Source organism: Anabrus simplex, chromosome X (assembly GCF_040414725.1).
Source record: "Anabrus simplex isolate iqAnaSimp1 chromosome X, ASM4041472v1, whole genome shotgun sequence".
Classification (NCBI taxonomy): Eukaryota; Metazoa; Arthropoda; class Insecta; order Orthoptera; family Tettigoniidae; genus Anabrus; species Anabrus simplex.
Window position 1 is genome coordinate 194,971,504 of NC_090279.1, and position 23,728 is coordinate 194,995,231.

General features: G+C 39.2%; 1 protein-coding gene across 4 annotated transcripts in view; it reads right to left on the reverse strand.

The window, feature by feature from the left end:
* Positions 1-23,728, reverse strand: part of LOC136886332 (cyclin-dependent kinase 12) — a 211,644-nt gene that overhangs the window by 79,001 nt on the left and 108,915 nt on the right. For 3 of the 4 annotated variants that reach the window (XM_067159065.2, XM_067159067.2, XM_067159066.2), the window contains exons 4-6: positions 11,963-13,518; positions 2,603-2,905; positions 2,079-2,242 (exon numbers count right to left, since the gene is read on the reverse strand). In XM_067159065.2, the coding sequence (XP_067015166.2) occupies positions 2,079-2,242; positions 2,603-2,905; positions 11,963-13,518 (2,023 nt within the window). The remainder of the gene's footprint in view (positions 1-2,078; positions 2,243-2,602; positions 2,906-11,962; positions 13,519-23,728) is intronic. The other variant, XM_068230699.1, reaches the window with a different exon arrangement.

Sequence of the window (23,728 nt, forward strand, 5' to 3'; positions counted from 1 at the left end):
TAAAGACTGGCCAGCTGAACTAAAGAATCCCAAATACCTGAAACTGAAAAGGGGAGAAAGTAAGAGAGTTCAAATGGGTGATGTGACAACATCTGCACTGTTTCCTCAAACTGTGATCCAAATGTCACAGTAAAAAAAAAAAAAAAAAAAAACACCTTAAAAGAGAAATAAACAAATTACTGCTCCATGCCCTTTAACAGTTAACATACACAAAGTAGGCTAGATGCGGGGTGTAGATGGGTCAGATCAAAAACGATCTTACTATAGTTTGGGAAGGAAAACTGTGAAATGGTGGAGGTATATTTTTGGATTTGCATTGAATACTGCAATAGTGAATAGTTTCATACCATACAATGACACTAATCAACCAGCACCTTCCAGATAGGGTCACATTCAAAGAAACTTTAGACTGGCAATTTACAGACATAAATGATAAATAATTTTTCATCAAAGAAGTGCCTTGGTCACAAACGATAGTTACCATTGTCAATCCTTTCTCTCAAAAACATCCAAAAAATCACCAAAATATCAGGAAGGAAGAAGGTATGTGCATATTGTGCATCTGTTGGAAGAAAAGCAGCATTAGGGAGAGGGATTCAGACAACATAGGAATGTGATAAATGCAGCTTACCTCGGTGTCGAGTAGGATGTTTCCTCCAGTATCACAAAGAGAAAGGGGTAGAGGTTTGAACCAACAACCTTATGAATTCATGAATAGAGATATGGATGTGACATTATGTTTCCTAATATTATTGAAAAATTGAATACATTGTGGTCAATAGATTTTATCATATTTAACTTTTTTCTGAATGTACTCTGCTTCAATTATTCCTAAGTAGTAGGTTGAAACCTGGGGATAAGTGGATTGAAAATGTGAATGGCAAAGGGTTAAGGTGACACTCCGGTGATAAAAACTGATATTTTGGTCATTTTGGTGAATTTTTTAATGACTGAAATTGAAAGGATTGAGTTTCTTTTTTCTTGTCACAAAGTTATTCCGCTGAATTCAAACAATTTACTACTGTAATGATGCTTTGTTTACCAATTGTAATTTTACATTTAAATCCCATTTTTCTCCTGTAATATTCTGCCAAATGTAACAAAATTTGTATGGTATATGTATCACAGCTATATTAAGAAACCTGCGTATGGAATTTTTGATTGCAGAATTTCTTCAAGTAGTAGAGATTTTTAAGTCAAAAATTTTAGAACATAAAAATTATACACCAACTTTAGTACGACATATCTCCTTATATAAATTATGTACAGAAAAATAGACACATAGTGTTTTTAAAAGAAGTATTATCTACCTAATTATGAATTTACATTAACATATTAATTTAATTTCATGAAAAATTGGAATTAAAAATTTCAAAATTAAAAATTTATTTTGGAAGAAACTATTAATATTATATGAAAGAAATGTTTGTGATATCTTTACTTTTATGTAAGTGATATTCCCACAAAGTTTCGTGAAAATCGATGCATTAGGTAAAAATATATTTTTATCTTCGGAGTGTCGCCTTAAGATACCTCTACGAGACAGAGTCAGCACATTCAGACTAAGGGGGTTGGGACTCATGATAATGATAGAGCCTAGGATAACAACCTGAATGCACTTAGAAAGAGAGAGAGAAGGAAAATGTGTGGTTGGAAGATCTAGAATCTGCTGGATGGACATGGTCACGACTGACCAGGGAAGGACACTGGTTGATGTGATGTGATGATGAAGAAGAAGACATTCAAGGAAAGACAGGAGTGGAAGAGGCTAACAACAGGACCTTGGATATACGAACTGCAAACCAATGATAATGATGATGATGATGATGAAGAGTAATTTTTTTTGGACAGGTCTTATGGCAACAGTAAGCTACGATTGCAAAGAAAGTGACCATCTTAATTAAGGTACAGCCCCAGCATTTGTCTAGTATGAAAATGTGAAACCAAAGACCATCTTCAGGACTGCCATCAGTGGAGTACGATTCCACCGTCTTGTGAATGCAAGCTCACAGCTACGTGGCCCGAGAACTACCCTGTACAAATGTACTACAATAACACCTACAGAAACTAAAACTTACTTTTCTGAAGTCCAGCGCAGTCTGTTTGTCCGTAACAATTTCTCGCAAGTTCACAATATCCTTGTGGTTGAGCTGCCGCAAGATTTTAATCTCTCGAACAGCAGTGATGGGGAATCCCTCCTTTTCATTCTCCAAGCGCACCTTCTTCAACGCAACAAGTTCCCCTGCATTCCAAAATCCACATTAACTACTATAACGTCTCTTGACAACTCTGATATATTGAAAAGTGTTCTACAGAAAACTAAAAAAGCAATTCAACACAGGCAATGTAAAAAGATGCTAGAACAAATAATGTAAAGTTATATGAATTCTTCAGATGAGTATTCAAAACAAGAAAAATTACTAAAATTTAATATTTATTTTCAAACAAGTATATAGTTTATATTACTCCAAACAATTTTAAGAACAACATCCAACTGATGATTAATATCTTTTCATAAATTGCAAAAGGTTAACAGAGGTAAAGTAATTAATACGGCAACTGAAAGTGCCTGACTGACTGTATTTGATCTGCCGTAACTCACCTGACTCCTTGTCTCTGGCTTTATACACTTGGCCATATGTACCCTCACCAATCTGGGCGATCACTTCGAACACATCAACACAACGTTCGCCCCACTCCTTCCCACCTGGAGCCTTCTTCCCTTTATCTCGAAGGCCATACCGCCACTGGAAGATCCTGGGACGCTTCAGTTTAGGCTGCGGTACACTCTTTGTAGCCTTCTTTAATTTTTCAGGGAGGACTGCTGGTGGTGGAGGAGGTGATGGGGATGGAGATGGTATTGCGACATCTTCATCAGGGCTGTGGCCTTCCGAGTCAGCTGCCACTGCATTAAAGGCAGTCACCAATATCAGACTGTTTACTCTTTAAACAGACTATACTGACACTTTTAAGCTGGTTATGTATACAACTACATTTACACCTGAAAAGTTAATTTGAAAATAAATTGCTGAACACAACAAACTTGATTCGTGTTTTCTCAAATTTAATTTTAAAAAGTGAAAAATAAACACAGGTGCTCATTATGAGTAAATAAAAAATACATATTCTAATTAGTATGAAGGCCATCCGGAAAGTGGTACCCGTTTGCGCAATAAAGACACAGGAGTAAATATTAACACATTTTTATTGGAAAGAGCATACTTTATACTACTTCCCCACATCTCCAATCAAATTTAGGCATTTGTCATAACGTGGGACGAGTTTTTGTATTCCAGCGTCATAGTCCTCCGCTGCCAGCATATTGAGATACGTAGTCACGGCTCGTTTAAGTTCTTCATCACTGTCAAATCTTTTTCCCGCCAGAAAGTCTTTAAGCTTCGTAAAGAGATGAAAAACCGAAGGGGCCAAATCCGGGCTATACAGGGCATGGTCGAAGGTTTCCCACTTGAATTGCTGCAAAAGTTGTTGTGTTATCGCAGCTGCATGAGGCCTGGCATTGTCATGAAGGAGAATGACGCCTGTAGAAAATAGACCTCCCCGTCGATTTTGTATTGTTCGCCGTAATTTCTTTAATGTTTCACAATACGCATTAGCATTAATTGTGTCTCCACGGGCCATAAAATCAATGAGCAGTACACCTTGGCGATCCCAGAAAACGGTTGCCATGAGTTTCCTGATGGACAGAACTGTCTTGAATTTTTTTTGGTTCGGTTGGTGAATGAGCATGATGCCACTCCATTGACTGTCATTTACTCTCAGGTGATGCATAACAAACCTATGTTTTGTCCCCAGTAATGATACGAGTCAGGAAAGAGTCTCCTTCATCATAATAACGTCCCAGAAACGTCAGTGCTGCAGCCATACGCTTGGTTTTGTGCTCCTCTGTAAGCATGTGAAGGACCCACCTTGCACAGATTTTTGAATAATGCAGATGGTCTTTGACAATTTCATGAACAATTGTCCGAGACATATTAGGAAAATGTTCACAGAGTTCATCAATTGTGACGCGCCAATCGTTGCTCACGCATTCGTCTACTGCGCTCAGCAGTTGGTCTGTAATGACAGATGGTCTCCCTGATCGCTTCTCATCGTGGGTATTCGCCCTCCCCAGGTTGAAGTTGCGACACCAGCGCCGAACAGACGACTCGTCCATCAAATTGTCTCCATACACCTCCGTTAATTGGCGATGAATATCACAAGGTCGAATGATTTGTGTGTTAAAAAATTTAATCACGGCCCTCACTTCACAACTGGCGGGGTTCTCAATTTGTCTAAACATTTTAAAAGATCACAGACACAACACAGGCAATGCTAGCATCACACAACCTAGCACAGAGCAGGCCGACAAGCCACTGACATGGTCTGACCTTGCCCAGCGGCTACCCGAGTCGTCTGCGGTTCGTGCGGCGCTAACGGGTACTACTTTCCGGATGGCCCTCGTAGTAGTAGTAGTAGTAGTAGTAGTAGTGGTAGTAGTAGTAGTTCCCAAAGTGAGGTATTAAGAAAATAACATGTAGCAATAACAGGATGGCAAAACAAATTTTGGCAATCACAATATTTCCAGAAACAAAGGATTCTTGTTGTTTCTCAAAAACTTTCAAAATTATATAGCTTTTTTTTCTTAAATTACAAATGGATACCAACGATCTCTACAAAAGATAAAATATGAAGGAGAGATAAGAATATATGAAGCGTGTTTTTTAAGTAAGGTCTGTTTTGTTGTAGACACTAGTAGTTCGCGTGCATATCGCAATGAGCGTGTGCGTCGTGTACCGGCATGCCTCGAGAACAACTGTGCTCAGTTGCAGCTCTGTTGCTAACCTGTACGGTTCTGTTCTGTGCTTTCAAAACGTTTAAGACTATCAACTCGCCCGCCGCGTGAGGTTCGGTCAGTGATACGGTTTTTGTCAGCAAGGAACCTGTCTGCTGCAGAAATTCATCTACAGATTTGCGACATGTACGGTGATACTGTTATGAGTGAAAGCAAAGTGCGTAAGTGGGTACGACAATTCAAAGATGGCTGTGACAACGTCCATGATGAGGACCGCTCCGGTCGCCCTTCTTTGATTACAGATGATTTGGTGGCTTCAGTTGAAGAGAAGATTCGTGAGAACAGGCGCTTCACAATAACAGGTCTCTCAAACAAATTTCTTGACGTGTCGAGATCAGTGCTTCACAACATTGTTTCTCAACACCTAAAGTTTAGGAAACTGTGCTCCCGTTGGGTCCCGAAACTCCTAACAGAGGACCACAAAAACCAAAGATTTGAGTGTGCGATGGAGTTCTTGACTCGTTATGACGAAGAAGGTGACGGCTTCTTGAGTCAGATCAAAACTGGAGATGAAACATGGGTTTCGCATATCACGCCCAAATCGAAGCAACAGAGCATGGAATGGAGACACACACACTCGCCTGTAAAAGTGAAGGCCAAACAGAGTCTGTCCCAGTGCAAAATCATGGCGTTGGTGTTTTGGGATAGGCATGGTGTTTTGTTGGTCGACTTCTTGCAACGAGGAACCACTATCAATGCAGAAGCATACTGCCAAACCCTGAGAAAGCTACGCAGAGCGATTCAAAACAAAAGACGCGGCATGCTGACAAAGGAAATTGTCCTTCTCCATGAAAATGCAAGACCTCACACTGCAGGCCAGACCCCCGATTTATTGGACAGTTTTGGCTGGGAAGTTTTAGACCACCCACCCTACAGTCCTGATCTTGCGCCGAGCAATTACCATCTGTTCTTCCACCTCAAACATCACCTCAGCGGCAACCATTACAATGACGACGACGTGAAAACGGCAGTGAACTCTTGGTTATTGAAGCAGGCAGCAAGTTTCTATGAAGAGGGTATTTTAAAATTGGTTACGAGGTATGATAAGTGTTTGAACAAACTTGGCAACTATGTCATAAAATAGAGTGAAGTATGTACTTTCTGAAAATAAATTTACCTTTTTCTAAATAACCTTTCGTTGTGTACTTATTTTCAAACGGACCTTACTTAAAAAACATGCCTCGTACATAGCAAAAAATCAATACCGTAGAACCTGTATATCCAGATCTTGTTATTCTGAGAATCTGGACTGACTACAGTCTGTATATAATATTTCTACTTAAAACTCACTCTCAGAAATAATTGTTTAAATCTAAGATGAATGATCGTTAAAATTGACAAGATTTCATAAACAAAACAAAAAAATTAATTCTAAGATGATTATTCTGAAATGAATTTCAATTGTAATTAAAATGAATCATTCCAGAATTATGTACGACCTTCAATGTGGTTATAAAATTGACAGCTTTCAGAGAAAACAGAAAATAATGGATGTCTCCCAACCTCAACCTGGGAGAGTTCCAAAATGATCACGTAGTGATCTCAAAACATTCAGGAAAAGGATATTCAAAATGTCAAAGTCCTGAGAGAAGCAAACCTGAATTCAGATCACTTTCTCTCCAAGATCAAAGTCAAGGTCATCCCAAGATCGCAAAAAAGCAAGAACACAGATCGAACAAGAAAAGTTTGACACAGAAAAACTCAGAACGCACAGAGATTTTGCAACAGAATTGAATAAATTACAGTATGGATGAGAATAGTTAAAAGAATTATAATCGATATTGCAAGAGTCACAGTTCCTGTAGAGAAAACAAGGAAATGCTTTAGAGGAAGCACTGATACTTTGTCATTATATGAATTTTTCATCTAAACAGTGTTATGTGGCTGAAGATGTTTATAATATATGAAACACGTACCACTTTTAACCAATAAGTTGCCTTAAGCAATTTAGTGTAACGACAAAGTGGAAAATAAAAAATACTTAGTTGTGAATCTGTGTAAATGTGACAGGGACCATGAAGCTGATTTTATGTAATGTAATTCCATTCAGAAGTTAGAAATTTGTGTTGAGTAGTACAGTGAAGTGTAGCAAATGTTTGTCGCGTGATACGGTAGCTTATATCAGGATTAGGAACATATAAACACACCATACCTATCGCATCACGAATTTTTGCTTTCCAGCATTGACATGTGTTTTAATGCTTTTTGCCTGTATGTTATAACACAAAATCCATATTTTATAATTTGCACCTGACATTTTAAACATCACATGTAAAATAGTGAAGCTTTTTTATATCCACAATGTAGGTCATTTAACTTCAACATATGTTTTGTCCAACTCGTTGGCTGAATGGTCAGCGTACTGGCCTTCGGTTCAGAGGGTCCCGGGTTCGATTCCCGGTCGGGTCGGGGATTTTAACCTTAATTGGTTAATTCCAATGGCCCGGGGGCTGGGTGTTTGTGCTGTCCCCAACATTCCTGCAACTCACACACCACACATAACACTATCCTCCACCACAATAACACGCAGTTACCTATACATGGCAGATGCCGCCCACCCTCATCGGAGGGTCTGCCTTACGAGGGCTGCACTCGGCTAGAAATAGCCACACGAAAAAAAAAAAAAAACATATGTTTTAACTTGACAAATAACACTGAGTGTTCACACCAGTGTCTGTTTTATCCAGATTTCATGAACAGATCTAATTTTGCCACATACTCATAGTTAAGTTAACTTTAGATATTACGATTTTATTACAAGTGTGTAACTAAATGGCTTATGAAATAAGGAAGTGCTAGCCACAAGTCCAACGTCACATATGACTAACGATATGTGAACATTATATACGCTCATCTGTGTAAACACGCATGTTGATCAACTCCGAGTCTAGTTTTAGAGCGAGCCAAGAAAGGTAACAAACTTTTTTCAAGTTTAAGAACACTCCAAACTTTTTATAAATATTTTCATGTATGTTATTTATGAGAAGATAGTGAATTTAAATATCAAATTCAAGTTTCCAATTCAACGATTGTCCCTAATCATGAGAAACAACAAATTTGGCGGTGTTATTGTCATGTGACATTCCTTGTCAGATTTAGTATTATTTATAATTGCATCAGTGTTCTCCCCAGAACCTTTTTAATGGGTGCACCGCCCTGCCGTTTCTACAGACCGCCCGGCTAACATAATCTAGATATGTATTTTTGCTAGTTACACAGTATTAATACATAGGCCTATTTGAGTCATTAGGTGTTCCAAATATAAATGTAAATACTGCAAAATTGTTTATTTAAATGATGAAACTTCGTTATTGTCAGCATAATTGCATCAATTACATCGGAGTTTCAATGTTTAGCTTGATTATCACATAGCGTCATGCACGAGCGGTGTCTGTATTAGCTTGGATCGCATGCGAGCACCCGATTCCGCCCGACATCACAAACCCGTATGGCACTCCATAACAACCGAGTGGTAAGTTTTGGTGTTACATGATTGTGAATGAGCAGTAGAACGCTAGAAGTTGAAAATACTCCGTTATGTCTTGTTCGTAATAACAACACTGAAATAGTTCAATTTCGGCATTAATATTATTGTTAATGCCCTGCAAAGACTAAATTAAAATTTTATTATATTCATTTTTTACATAGTATTCCCCACCTGGCTACTTAGTCCTGCCACGCAGCTGACGAAAATTTCTGGGGGGAACACTGTGCATGTGTGTTAATATCAGATTGTGTGACCAGCTGTGGATGCCCTAAGAAAGGTCAAAACTGGTCCTGTAGATCAAATATGATAAAATAAAGTATTTATTAGATGGAAGCTTCCTTTTCATTGTAATTGTGTATAATATGAATACGGAAATGAAACTATTAGATTACAATAAAAAGTGTGATCTACAATAATATTTGGATATTTTTATTGGCCCCCATGGATACGTTTTCACATTGGTTGTTTGGTGCTCTGTTATTTTATAAGCCCCAGCAGAAAAGGTAGATATAGTTTTCACTGTATCCGCGGATACACGACGTAAAATGCCCTCATGTTGGAAAAAAAACGTATCTAGTGTTTCCATATCCCTGTTGGATAGTTTTTATTCATATATTCAGTAGTATGTTTCCTCGGTTAACATGTTCAATTTTGTTGTCCCCTGCAGAAACATCTTAACGAGGTTTCACTGTATAGAGATCCCTAAACACTGCGTATGGTTCAAGATATTCGGAAGTTGAAAATTCTCGTAGGAAGGGAATTTGCTGAGAGACTTCATCAGAATGTTTTAAATTATGTTTCTTGAATCAAAGAGTGATTGCACATGATTTCATGAATTATTTTGCAATTTTGCTTTAAGGTCCAGTTTCACATTTTGAGTCAAATTTGGAAAATGTTGTGAAAATATTGCGATTTCGCACTTTTTGAAAAACAGGTGCTTCTATATATCAGCATAAATGCTGGTATGGTGTATATATCATCCTACTCATCATTAAGCTTGCTCTCACATCACCATAACTGTTCCCAGCAAGTGTCATGCTTGAAACACCTTGGGACTACAATGAATGAGCATTGCAATTCCAAAAAATGAAATCTTATCCAGAATCAGGCAATCCAAAAATATGTTCAAACGTGAGGGCCCTGTTCACCAGTAAGGATCTCAACTTTCCACTCAAGTTAGGATGTTACGATGCTGTCCTTCTGTACAGTTTTGAAGGATGGACACTCAGCCCTTTGCCAGACAGGTGGATTGAAGCTTTTGAAATATACTTGTACAGAAGAATGCTCCGAATATTCTGGATAGAAAAGGAAGACCAATGAAGAAGTCCTCAACTTGTTAAATAAGAAAGAGAGAAAAAAAAAAAAAAGTTTCTAATAACCATCAAGAAGTAGAAGCTCAGATACATCGAGCACATCACAAGAGGTGAACGATAAGAACTTCTCCAACTCAACATTGAGGGGAAAATTGAAGGACGATCTGTGGAGAGATGGAGAAATTCCTGGCTCAAAGACTTGCGCCACTGGTCTGCACACACCTCTATGGAAATCTTTCCAGCTGCTGTTTTGCGAGTAATCATAATAAATTGGATTGCCAACATTCGAAGGGAAGAAGTATTGTACTTGTATTTACTGTTAAATTTATACGGCTCTTGCTTCTTATTGTTAATATTGTTGTAAAATGTATATCAACTGCGTTACTTATGTTATTAACAAATTTTCCAAATTATCCAAATTTTCAGTCATCCAGCTAGGATCTCATCCCACTAGAACCAAATGAACAGTCAAAACTAGTTAAGATGTCCCTCTCTAGCGTATTTTCCTCATTATTATGCCATGATTCTGAAGTCCCTAGACGTGTCCTATTAAATACATGTTAAAGAAACCTGGATAGTACATTTACGTCACTCTTTACTACGTTCGTAACTCCAACCATAAAAAATTGAAATTAGCGTTCCCAGCCACGTTGCATGCAGGACAGGCCAGTGACAACAGCCTTGGAGCGTGGTTGCATGTTGGCCTACAGCTGCAGGGAGCATCAGTCTCAAGCCATTTTGCGTCTGATGTGTTGGTGCTTAACTTTACATTCGTGAGGCCTCTTTCAAACGGCGCCAAGTTCGACCCACTTCCGCGCTTAACCCCCTAGGCCTAAACTAAGAACTGATTGTTCAAATAGAATCTTGCAGTTGACTCAGAGAGTAACCGTGCGCAGGAGAAATGTTTGAGCGGGCAGTCCGTAGTGAGTTGCGGTCCCGTGGTCGCAGTTACTTGTTATTGAACATTAGTTTGTATGCAAGCCATCTTACACAGCAGATCAACTATGCTCGCGACATCAGTACTGTACTGTGACCTGTATCAGAACCCGTTAGTGTACCTATAAGGAAGTAGAAATGGATTTAGACGTTAAAAAATGTAGGCCCGCTATCACCTACTTGACATATTTATTTCTCATTTTCAATTTAAAAGTTATTTGTGTGCTTTTTTATTTTCCTATGTGATTTACAGCGGTTGTTATGTAACCTGAAATACGACATTGAGAACTAATAACTTTAGTGTTGGAAATACCAGTGGTCTTGTGTTTGAGAAAGTGTGGCATCATTTAGACCCGTTATAGATAGAGTATCCTCAAAGTTGTACCCATCTTCTTCTCTAACAAAATGTGAAAGACAAAGCATGCTTGAACTACTTTTGTATTTTCTTAAGTGTAGAAGTACACAAAGATGATGATGGTCCATATTTATTACCTACACTGAAAAGAGTGTTGAAAGGATCCACTGGAAAGTGTGGGGAGTTTTGCATCACTCAACCCACAGTGTGTGTAAGAGTCAGCGGAAGCGGGTGCACCTGCGCATGCAGACGGACGCATTTTACTTCCGCACCGTCTGAATGAGGCCTGAGTGACTTGTGTAACAATGTACGTAAATTAGGCCTGTTGTACTTACATGTGCAACAAGTTAACAACGTACGTAAATTAGGCCTACTGTATTTTTATGCAGTGTGGCTTGCAGGACATTCAGCTATGGAGAAGAAAGCTAGATAGTTTATAGATGATGAAAAATGAATCAAGTTTATTGAGAAAGTGGATTAGCATCCATGAAATGTATGCAAATCGCCCAGGTGTTAAGACTTTCCTATGGCAAGTCTAAATATAAGCGATGTGTATAGTTCACGTTTCTAAGAACGTTTTTCCTTGTTGTTTTACTGTGTTGGTGTTCTTAAAATGTATTATTTCTTTATTTATTTCATTAATTATAATGTAAACACTTGTTTCTTTGTTTTCATTGTAATTATTTTTACGTTCAAACCTAACCTTAAATTTAACAGCGAAATTGCTTTTCATTTTTTAGCACATTCCCTCTTTATGATATTTTTATCAGTCCCCAAAAAAGCGTCCTAACCAGTTTTGACTGTAGTAAATTCTAGATCTTATTAATTGCATGGTAGAAAAATTTGTTATAGAGCATGGAGGTACTAATCCTTGATAACAGCCATGTGTACAAACATGATTTTTATCCAAGCAAATAAAACAGAAAACAACAAAATTTCACAGAAGTAAATAAACATTAATCTATTACAACTATTCTAGTCTTAATCTATTACAACGATTCTAGTCTATCTGCACTCACCAGGAGGCATTGGAAGATCCTTTATTCCTGGTGCTTTCTGTTTAACAGGTTCAGGACTAGGAGACCATCCAGGAGGAGAATCAATGCTCTCAAAGTCACTTTGTTGAAGTCCAGGAGGCATGGGTAATTTGGTGAGATCCTTGTGCTTTGTCTTTGGCTTTGTGGCTGAATCTGATGCACTATAACCACTAACACTACCACCAACACTTGGTATTGATTCCACTTGCGATCTCGTCCTCAGCGCAATTTGTTCACCCTCTTTAGGTTCTGGCTTAACACTAGGTGCTACCAAGGAGGTTGGAGGAGCTAACCTTTCTTGTACTGCTCTACTGTCCACAGGCCTAGGCAATGTTGGTACAACTGCTGGTGGAGGTTCCTGAAATGGAGGTGGAATCACAGGCACCTGATTGTGTGGTGCCATTGGCACTGGAGTATGGTTAACGACAGGAATTCCACCTGGGGGTATGGCTGGATATGGTCCATGACTTGCCGGAGCAACTGGTATATGAGCCTGTGACATACCAATAACTGGTATAGAGTTCTGAGCAATAGGGGCAACCGATTGCATCTGACCCTGGGTGAGATCCATCATTGGGGCACTACTCCGAGGTGCAGCAAACACTGGTGGAGGATAACCTTGTGTCAAATTTATCGGTGGCACTGGAGGTTGAGGTAAGGATGGGATAGGTTGTGTTGGAATAACAGGTGGTGCAGGCATCTGGGGTACAGATAATGGTAAAGGTTGCCCAGGCAAAGAGCATGGAACATCAACAGGTATCGAGGATGCTGGAAACGGTACAGGAACAGCCTCAGGGGGAGGTATTAAAGGTGGCCCAGGTGGTCCCATATTAGGAGCATCTGAAGTGCTTGGAGTAGGGAGGGAAATTGTCTGAACAGGAATAGAACTGAGAGGCGGTGGAACGGTTGCTATAGGAAGCGGACTACTAGGGGGCGACTTACTATCACAGGGCACTGGAATACTGTTTACATCGACTGTAGGGATGGGTGCAGCATCAGGCAAAGACTCCACAACTATTTCATCTTTGTCCAGAATTGTAATTTCCTCAATCTCCTCATAACGATTTGCAGACTTCTCCTTTATGGCAGCAAGTCTCTTCATAGCCAGCTGTCGAGTGTTCTTATCTTTTACTAGTTCGGCAAATAAACTTGTTTCACTCATATTAGCTACTCTAAGTTCTTTTGAAGAGATCGATGATGAAGGTGGACTTCTGGACTGACTTCTCGAAATGTGCCTCTGGGACTTTCTGGGCATAGGGGATTGTTTCGGTGAATGAGATCTCTGACGTAACGACATACTACGAGACCGTTGGCGAGTCTGTGGGGTGCGAGATCGCCGCATCCATTTGGATGACTTAACTAGACTACGAGATCGTGATCGTCGACCTTGTCGATGGTAGCTTGGAGAGCGACTTCGGCGTCGATTACGTACGTGGATGGGTGATCGGGAATGGGATCTTGACATAACCACTCGACGGCTCTTTTGAGGACTGCGACTTCGTGATCTCGAGAAGGAGCGGCTCAGCCCTCGACGGGTCCTTGATTTAAGAAAAGAACAAAAAAAAAAAAAGGAAAAGGATATTGTTAATATTTTCTCCCTTTGCAAACTCACATAAGGAAATAACAACAGGACATAACTCAAAATCAATATGAACACTATATAGCACTGTAAAATGGATAATATTCCACTACACCACTTCATCATGATGGCAATTTGATAATTAAGTTCCTTAATCTAAGGCTACTAAATAAAACAATTTAAGCCTTTTAAGCAGAAAGATGTACAACTGATAACAGGTCCTGATATACAGAGTTCATAAAGGCTTCCCCCTAATAACCTAAAATTCACAGCAAACTAAGGCATTTTCAAACAGTGATGTAAAAAAAATGTAACTTTATCAACATTTTAATTAATGTGCTGACATCCATATTTGAAATAAAAGCTGAATTGTAGGGAAGCCATACTTTGTTCGTAAGTACTAACCCTGAAGTTTTACAGCAATAACATTGTTAATACAAAACATTCAATATGGTACCAAGTGACAAACAATGTAGGAGTGAAAGAAAGATAATTGGTAAAAGTAATAATAATAATAATAATAATAATAATAATAATAATAATAATAATAATAATAATAATAATAATAATAATAATAATAATAATAATAATAATTTATTATTGGTAGAAGAAAATGGCATATTCATAATAGAGACAGTTTAGAGACAGATGCACTGTATTGGGTAACCTCGACTAACAAGGCATTGGTGCAAGTCTGTTTGCAGGAGAATAGAGAGATCAACCTTTAGTATCCCTCAAAGTCTCTACAAAAAGACAGCACCACATGAGTCCCCATCACAATGCCCCAGATCTAAAGCTAGTCACAAAATCTAAGACATTATTTTGGACTAGATGGAGGACAAGTAGAGTTGAGCATTTATAAAGTGCTCAGTGACCACAAAAATGGAGACAATGAATAATTTGGATGTTTATTATTAGTCAATTATATTAGTTGTCTTTTACGACACATCATCAATTCATAATGCATTAAAATCCCTTCAGTTTACTTCGAATAGTCCTATTATGCAATGAGAATTCAGCAATTTTAAAAAATTTCTCCAGTTAACATTTTACAATAATTATGTTACCTCCTACCTTCCACAGAACACTTTCCACATATGAACTAGACTGTGGTTTTTAAATCATCCAGGAATGGCACTACAGCTGTCTAACACTACAGAGGACCCAATCAGTTTACAAAGGTTTCCCATAACTACCACCTTAAATTTCTATAGGCAATAAAAGCCTTATATTTACGTTCTTTTTCTTTCTTTAAACTCACGAACACATTGATTTCCACCTGTTAGATTCACCTATTGATTGACCTCTCACTATACACACAAGTGTGAAAATCAATACAAATGCCACAAACAGAACAAGCAGGAATGATGTCAAACTTGCGACATGCCTAAGACCACAACTCATTAATTTAATCTGTTTCAATATCTGTCCTGACTATGACATCAAAGGGTGGACCTTCTCATTTGATAAAATGACAAGTCTAAGCCACGAAAACAAAGGGAGAAAACTGATCGTGTGGAAATAAATTATGAGATAATCTTCTGAGGTCTAACATCAGGAGAATTGAAAGTTCAGTTTCAAACATAGAATACACTTTTTTTTAATTCAAAAAAATAAAAATCATAAATTTTCATGACAAATAAGTATCCTCCTCCCAAGAAAACACGGTAGGAATAGAAGCACCAAGTAAATTCTGATTACTGGCTAAAAAGGCCTAGTAATAGAAAACGTATATGGTAAACAGAAACAAACTAAAATTTAAAAGAAAAATATAAGTAAAACAGTGGGACTTGGATATTTTTGAACCTCAAGGGACCATTAAAAAATTTGAATTATCCACAAATTCGAATTAAACAAAAACGTTACAAAAATAACTCTAACATTAGATTTTACAAAAACTTCATCTTAGATATTATTGGCTTATAAATACATATTTTACAATCTATATTTGTTTATAGATAAAATACAGAATTTAGTCTTTAGACATTACGTAGGTACTGAATATAACATACGTGTTAGTGCTTTCTTGATTTAACTCTCTTCCTGTGATGTATGAATCTATATGAATTATGTCCTTCTCTGGCCTTTCCCACTGACAGTTCAACTGCTCAAAATTTTCTCTTTATTTTTCAAATAAGTCGATAGTGTGTTAGGTGGGATTCCGTACTCCTTAGCAATGTCAGCTTTCTTCTTTGGATCCTTTTCCACGTCCCTAATAATTGCTACCTTTTCGGCTAAAGTGGTCCATAACCCGTTAGAGGAGAGATCCTTACTTGGACTATGTGCAAGTAGGGTAGCATCTTGCTTCATGAATTTACCGAGCTCAGAAAATTTTAAGCAAGCCTCGGACCTATGGGGGTAATGGAGTCCCACTCCCATTTGACAGGCGAGGGACTCCTTGGAAACAACTTGGTGAACGAAATGGAATTCGATGGGGAGCTATCAGTATTAATGGGGCTTATGGAAGAAAGAAGGTAGAACTGGCTGAATCAGCAAAGACGATGCATCTGGATGTGCTAGGAGTAAGTGATATTCGGGTAAGGGGAGGTAACGAGGAAGAGATAGGAGATTATAAAGTGTACTTGACGGGTGTTAGAAAGGGAAGGTCAGAGTCTGGGGTAGGGCTCTTTATCAGGAATACTATTGCACTCAACATAGTTTCTGTTAGGCATGTAAATGAGCGAATGATATGAGTAGATTTGTCAGTTGGAGGAATTAGGACAAGAATTGTGTCCATGTATTCACCATGTGAGGGTGCAGATGAGGATGAAGTTGACAAGTTTTATGAAGCATTGAGTGACATCGTGGTCAGGGTCAACAGCAAGGATAGAATAGTGCTAATGGGTGATTTCAATGCGAGAGTTGGGAATAGAACTGAAGGATATGAAAGGGTGATTGGTAAATGTGGGGAAGATATGGAAGCTAATGGGAATGGGAAGCGTTTGCTGGACTTCTGTGCTAGTATGGGTTTAGCTGTTACGAATACATTCTTCAAGCATAAGGCTATTCACCACTACACATGGGAGGCTAGAGGTACCAGATCCATAATAGACTATATTTTAACCGACTTTGAATTCAGGAAATCTGTTAGGAATGTAAGAGTTTTCCGCGGATTTTCCGATGATACAGACCACTATCTGATCTGTAGTGAACTAAGTATCTCTAGGCCCAGGGTAGAGAAAGTGAAATCTGTCTGCAAACAAATAAGGGTAGAAAATCTCCAGGACGAGGTAATTAGACAGAAGTACGTGGATGTGATTAGTGAGAAGTTTCGAACAGTAGACAGTAAGCAGGTTCAGGATATAGAAAGTGAATGGGTGGCATACAGGGGTGCTGTAGTAGAAACAGCAAGGGAATGCCTAGGAACAACTGTGTGTAAAGATGGGAAAAGGTGAACATCTTGGTGGAATGATGAAGTGAAAGCAGCCTGTAAACGTAAAAAGAAGGCTGATCAGAAATGGCTCCAAACAAGGGCCGAGGCAGACAGGGATTGGTACGTAGATGAAAGAAACTTTTTTTTTGCTAAGGGCTTTACGTCGCACCGACACAGATAGGTCTTATGGCGACGATGGGATAGGAAAGGCCTAGGAGTTGGAAGGAAGCGGCCATGGCCTTAATTAAGGTACAGCCCCAGCATTTGCCTGGTGTGAAAATGGGAAACCACGGAAAACCATTTTCAGGGCTGCCGATAGTGGGATTCGAACCTACTATCTCCCGGATGATGAAAGAAACAGAGCGAAACAAATAGTTGTTGAATCCAAAAAGAAGTCATGGGGAAGATTTTGGTAATAACCTGGAAAGGCTAGGTCAAGCAGCAGGGAAACCTATCTGGACAGTAATAAAGAATCTTAGGAAGGGAGGGAAAAAGGAAATGAACAGTGTTTTAAGTCATTCAGGTGAACTCATAATAGATCCCACGGAATCACTGGAGAGGTGGAGGGAATATTTTTAACTTCTTCTCAAGGTAAAAGGAAATCATCCTGGTGGTGTTTCAAACAGCCAAGCTCATGGGGAGGAGGAAAATGATATTGGTGAAATTATGCTTGAGAAAGTGGAAAGGATGGTAAATAAACTCCATTGTCATAAGGCAGCAGGAATAGATGAAATTAGACCTGAAATGGTGAAGTATAGTGGGAAGGCAGGGATGAAATGGCTTCATAGAGTAGTAAAATTAGCGTGGAGTGTTGGTAAGGTACCTTCAGATTGGACAAAAGCAGTAATTGCACCTATAAGCAAGGGAACAGGAAGGATTGCAACAACTATCGAGGTATCTCATTGCCACAGTTGTATTTATGTTTCGTAGATCTAGAGAAAGCATATGACAGGGTACCGAGGGAAAAGATTTTCGCCATACTGGGGGACTGTGGAATTAAAGGTAGATTATTAAAATCAATCAAAGGCTTCAGTGAGAATTGATGGTAGAATGAGTTCTTGGTTCAGGGTACTTACAGGGGTTAGGCAAGGCTGTAATCTTTCACCTTTGCTGTTCATAGTTTACATGGATCATCTGTTGAAAGGTATAAAATGGCAGGGAGGGATTCAGTTAGGTGGAAATGTAGTAAGCAGTCTGGCCTATGCTGACGACTTGGTCTTAATGGCAGATTGTGCCAAAAGCCTGCAGTCTTGGAACGTGAAAATAGGTGCAACGAGTATGGTATGAAAATTAGCCTCTCAAAGACTAAACTGATGTCAGTAGGTAAGAATTCAACAGAATTGAATGTCAGATTGGTGTTACAAAGCTAGAACAGGTCGATAATTTCAAGTATTTAGGTTGTGTGTTCTCCCAGGATGGTAATATAGTAAGTGAGATTGAATCAAGGTGTAGTAAAGCTAATGCAGTGAGCTCGTAGTTGTGATCAACAGTATTCTGTAAGAAGGAAGTCAGCTCCCAGACGAAACTATCTTTACATCGGTCTGTTTTCAGACCAACTTTGCTTTACAGGAGCGAAAGCTGGGTGGACTCAGGATATCTTATTCATAAGTTACAAGTAACAGATATGAAAGTAGCAAGAATGATTGCTGGTACAAACAGGTGGGAACAATGGCAGGAGGTTACTCGGACTGAGGAGATAAAGGCTAATTTAGGAATGAACTCGATGGATGAAGCTGTACGCATAAACCATCTTCGGTGGTGGGGTCATGTGAGGCAAATGGAGGAGGATAGGTTACCTAGGAGAATAATGGACTCTGCTATGGAGGGTAAGAGAAGTAGAGGGAGACCAAGATGACGATGGTTAGACTCGGTTTCTAACGATTTAAAGATAAGAGGTATAGAACTAAATGAGGCCACAACACTAGTTGAAAATCGAGGATTGTGGCGACATTTAGTAAATTCACAGAGGCTTGCAGACTGAACGCTGAAAGGCATAACAGTCTATAATGATAATGTATGTATGTATGTATGTATGTTAATGATTTGTACACACATGATCAAGCAGAAATGCTCAAACAATCCAGTCTCTCTTAACGGGGCCCTAATCACTAAGCATACTTGACTGCTTGACTTTGTGATGCATCAGTCAATTCAAAACAAGGGTGAAGGAAAGTTCGGGAGGAGCAGGATGGGTAGGAGGAAAGGACACTGACCTCACAGGCGGCCCCAGAGAGGTAAGGAGACGGAACTTTCCCACTTTAAATCCATTTCAAAATAGTCTTAGCCTATTGTTGAGAAAACACAACTTGTGAAATACAATACTGTACTGTATCGTTGAGGTAAAATAATTCAAATTAACCAAAATAAAATTTGAAATACCCATGATTTCTGAACACTGTTTACATACAAAACTGAAATTAAAGACGACTTCAAATTATAGAAGTTTGAAACATCCAAGTTTCACTGTAAGCAAGTTAAATCGAAATAGGATTGTGAAAATAACATTTATAAAATGTGTAACACAACAAACTACATTATGTTTTGTTAACTGTAACTATTTAAACAGTTTGTGTTTCTGACTAGAACAAAGTATACTAATATACATTATTGTTTAAAGATTGAAACTACAGTTAAAAATATGCAAGAGGAAAGTGGAAGTAACAAGTTAACAGGAATGGGACAATTGCATAAGATTTATAGGCTATGCATCGACTCTTGTACAGGATGTACAGGAAATTCCTCAGCATCTGGATCAACTTCTTCATTTTTCAGAACGCAGAATCCTGGCAAAACTGTGGCTGGATCCTGAGAGATTTGAAGAACTTCACAATAGCTCACATTAGGCAACTAGTACAAATTTACAGTTGTGCTGGCAATAGTGTCACACCTGTAGCTAAGATTTAGTCTGGAGAGCGAAAATGGTAAGACCATCATAGAACAACGGGCAGAGCATTGGACGCAAAATCCAAAGGCTGCGATTTCATGTCCAACCAGTGTCTGGTTGGCTATTACTATATATAGCATGATACATGTGATGTCCTACATTGTCTTGACACAACTAAGTAGCTGATTATTATTATTATTATTATTATTATTATTATTATTATTAGATTCAGAGGCCTTAACAGCCAGAAAAATAGAAATAAAATTGGGGTTAGTTTCCCAAACCACCCAGAACATAATATACAACAAAAGGTGCTTTTCTATAAATACCAAAATTCATCACTACAAAACTGTTGTATAGCTGGTATCTCTCCATGAGTCAGAATGCTTTATCCTGTCTCAGAAATGTGCGCTCGCTAAGTTAGAGCAAAAAGAGAGAAAGATTCTCCACAACATACTTGGCCCAAACTACAGAAATGGGATCAATGGGATCTACGTAAGAAATCCAGACAAGAAATCTATTCCAAGATAGAGAAGATCAGACACAATGAACAAATGCAGGACTCACTTCTGCGGTCACCTATGATGGATGGATGACTCTCAATGGACAGAACACATTTTTAACAATGTTGACTCAAAACCGAAAACAATTCCCAGGTTTGTTAATGTCAAGAAACACCTTGAAGAAATGGACCTACAACCAGATGACGCGCACAAACAAGACCTTTTTGGAACAAGCATCATGACTTTTGGGACTTTCCCAGATGAGTAATGGACAATTGGTGATAGGTGGTCAGATGAATGCCGCGCTCAACACAGTGATCTAAGAAAAACCTCATGGGTGAAACGAAAATTGAATAAATGCCAGAATGTATAATGAAACTTAACAAGGTCCCTAATTGGCCGATCAGCAAAAAAAAAAAAAAAAAAAAAAATTAAATAATAATTACCAATTTAAAAATGTTGTGCCATCATGCTTTTTGACTTGACTTTGCTTTGGACGGGTACCCATCCTTTTACAACTAGGGTTGTTAGCCCTAGAGGTTGCCTCAAGATGTTTTCTGGCTTCTGGTCATTTACCAGTCTTCACCGTAACCCTGGCAAGGGACCAGTTTTTTTTTCACGGTGGTATTTTATTTCCCTACTACCCTCTGACTCTGCTGGCGGCAGAGCCAGCGAGCTTCCCCAATTCCAATGGGACGCGCCCGATGGAGGTAACCGGTAAATCCCCACACGAAAATCAGATATCCATAATGGCCCTACAGGAAACAAGGTACCCAGATGAAGAGATTTTTTAATCCGAAGGCTACCGATTTTTCAAGAGCAAAGCGCAAAGAGGAATCCTCAATGGAGCTGTGATGCTTGGAACCGTGTTTGCTGTTAGAACCAAGATCCCTAAATCGGTTGCAAATTTCGAACCTGTGAATGACAAGATTGTCTATACTCACAATTAAATGCGCGAACAAAACCTATGCTCTAGTTAACGCACATGCTCCTACAAACGATAAGAACAAGTCTGATCCAGACGAAGTTGATAATTTCTGGGACCTACTGGATGAAAAATTAAACAAAATCCCCAAACACCATGTCAAGCTTCTTTTGGGCGACTTCAATGCCCAACTAGGTCGTGAACAGAAGTTCAAGGAAGTTATAGGAAATTACCCTGCTCACAAAAGAACCAATCCCAACGGCAAAAGACTGGTGTCCATTTGCGAAAATCACAACCTGCAGGTCGTCGACCCACTTTCGCCATCTACCCAGAAAGCAAATGACTTGGCGTTCTCCCGCCCAAGCTCTCGGAGAGTAGCACATTGATCATGTTGCAATCTCCAGGAGAAACAGCCGTGAGATTATGAATGTCAAGGTAAAGAAAGGCATCAATGTGGCCTCAGATCATTATATGTCTCTTATCAAATTCAAACCAATTCCCGCAAACAAAAGACAACCAAACAGATCACACGCTTCGACAATGATAAACTTCGGCAAAGGGTCGAGGAGTTCCAGGAGAAGGCTAGACCAAATGACTGTGACTTTAACAACGCCAAAAGTCGCCTTGTTGAGGCCGCCAAAGACGTTGCAGAAATCAAGAGAAGCAAAAAGCATGCCTGCTGGAATGGTACCTGCGAATCAGTCCTCCAAGAAAGACTCAATGCGTGGAAACAGTACTACTCTACGAAATCAGAAAATGGTTGGGAAACCTACAAAACCCAATGTGCCCAAGCAGCTAGGGTGTTCAGAACTGAGAAACGTAAATACGAAAAATCTCTCATTGAAAAGATAGAACAAAACCTTAGGAAGAATGAAAGCAGAGAGTACTACAGAGCCTTCAAACGCAAACTCGCTGGCTATAAACCACCATCTCTATGCTTTGAGCGAAAGGACGGCACACTGGCGACGTCAAATGAAGAAAATTGCAGCATTCTGGCAGATTACTTCAAGAATTTACTTAATTGCTCTAAACCGCAAAGCGCCATTGAGACCAAGGAACCCTTACTCAGGTACCCAGATTCCAGACCACCCGACAGAGATGAAATCAAGCGCCACATTGCCCGTCTCAAAAATAACAAAGCGCCGGGGGAAGACTCAGTAGTAGCAGAACTATGGAAATATGCCCCAGAGGAATCACTTGATATCTTGCAAAAGCAAATAGAAGAAATTTGGAACAAGGAGACCCTACCCGAAGATTGGAAAATAGCTTTGATCCATCCATTACGCAAAAAAGGCAGCATGAAGAACTACAGAGGAATATCTTTGCTACCCGTGACTTACAAAATTCTATCACTTGCCATCCTGGAGCGTTTGGAAGCACAAGTCGAACATCAAATAGGTGAATACCAAGGAGGGTTCAGAAAAGGTCGCTCAACAGCTGAACAGATCCAAAATCTCAAAACGATCATCAGATATTGTGCACTAAGGTCCAAGCAGTATGTGTCTGTCTTTGTGGACTCTAAGAAAGCGTACGACTCCATTGACCGGGAAGTCCTGCTAAACATCTTAAATGAATTTGGAGTTGATTTGAAACTGCTGGCATTAATTAGAGCCACCCTGACCAATACAAAATCCAAGGTGAAGTTCCACGGATGTCTCTCGCATTCCTTTGACATCAAAACAGGAGTCCGACAAGGTGATGGGCTATCCCCGATACTCTTCAACTGTGTTCTTGAAAAGATAATCAGAACCTGGCGGGTGAGATTACAGGAAACCGACTACAGTCCATTGAGAATAGGAACGAAATCCAAGGGGATCGCAACAGACTGCTTAGCATTTGCCGATGATATTGCTGTTCTCTCAAACGACATAGAAACCGCTAGAGCTCAAGTTGAAATTTTAAAGGAAATTGCCGAACAAACTGGTTTGCAGATATCGTTTGAGAAAACAGAAGTAATGCTTAACATCAAAGAGGCTCCACCAAAACTCCATACAAAATACGGGGCCATCACCCGAGTAGACAAATTCAAATACCTGGGTGAGATCATCATGAAAAATGGACTGGACAAAGAAGCACTTCAGGAGCGAGTACGCAAACTGGAAATAGCCTACCAAACATCCCGCACAATCTACAACAAAAAATGCCTTTCCCAACACACAAAGATACGTCACTATGAAACAGTTCTGAAGCCAGTAGTTCTATATGCAGCCGAAACCCTGTCTCTAAATGCCAACGAAGGACTCCTTGAAGAACTGGAGAAAAGAGAACGCAAAATTGTGAGAGGAATCTTGGGATCAAAGTACAGAAATGGAATCCATCAAAAGAGATCCAACAAGGAAGTCTACAGCAAAATAGAGAAAATTACTGACACAATCAGAAAAAGACGGGCACGATTTTACGGTCATCTGAAAAGAATGGACAAAAGAAAGTTAACTAAAGAAATATTTCACTTTTTTGATTCAAACCCCAAAACCACAATTCCCT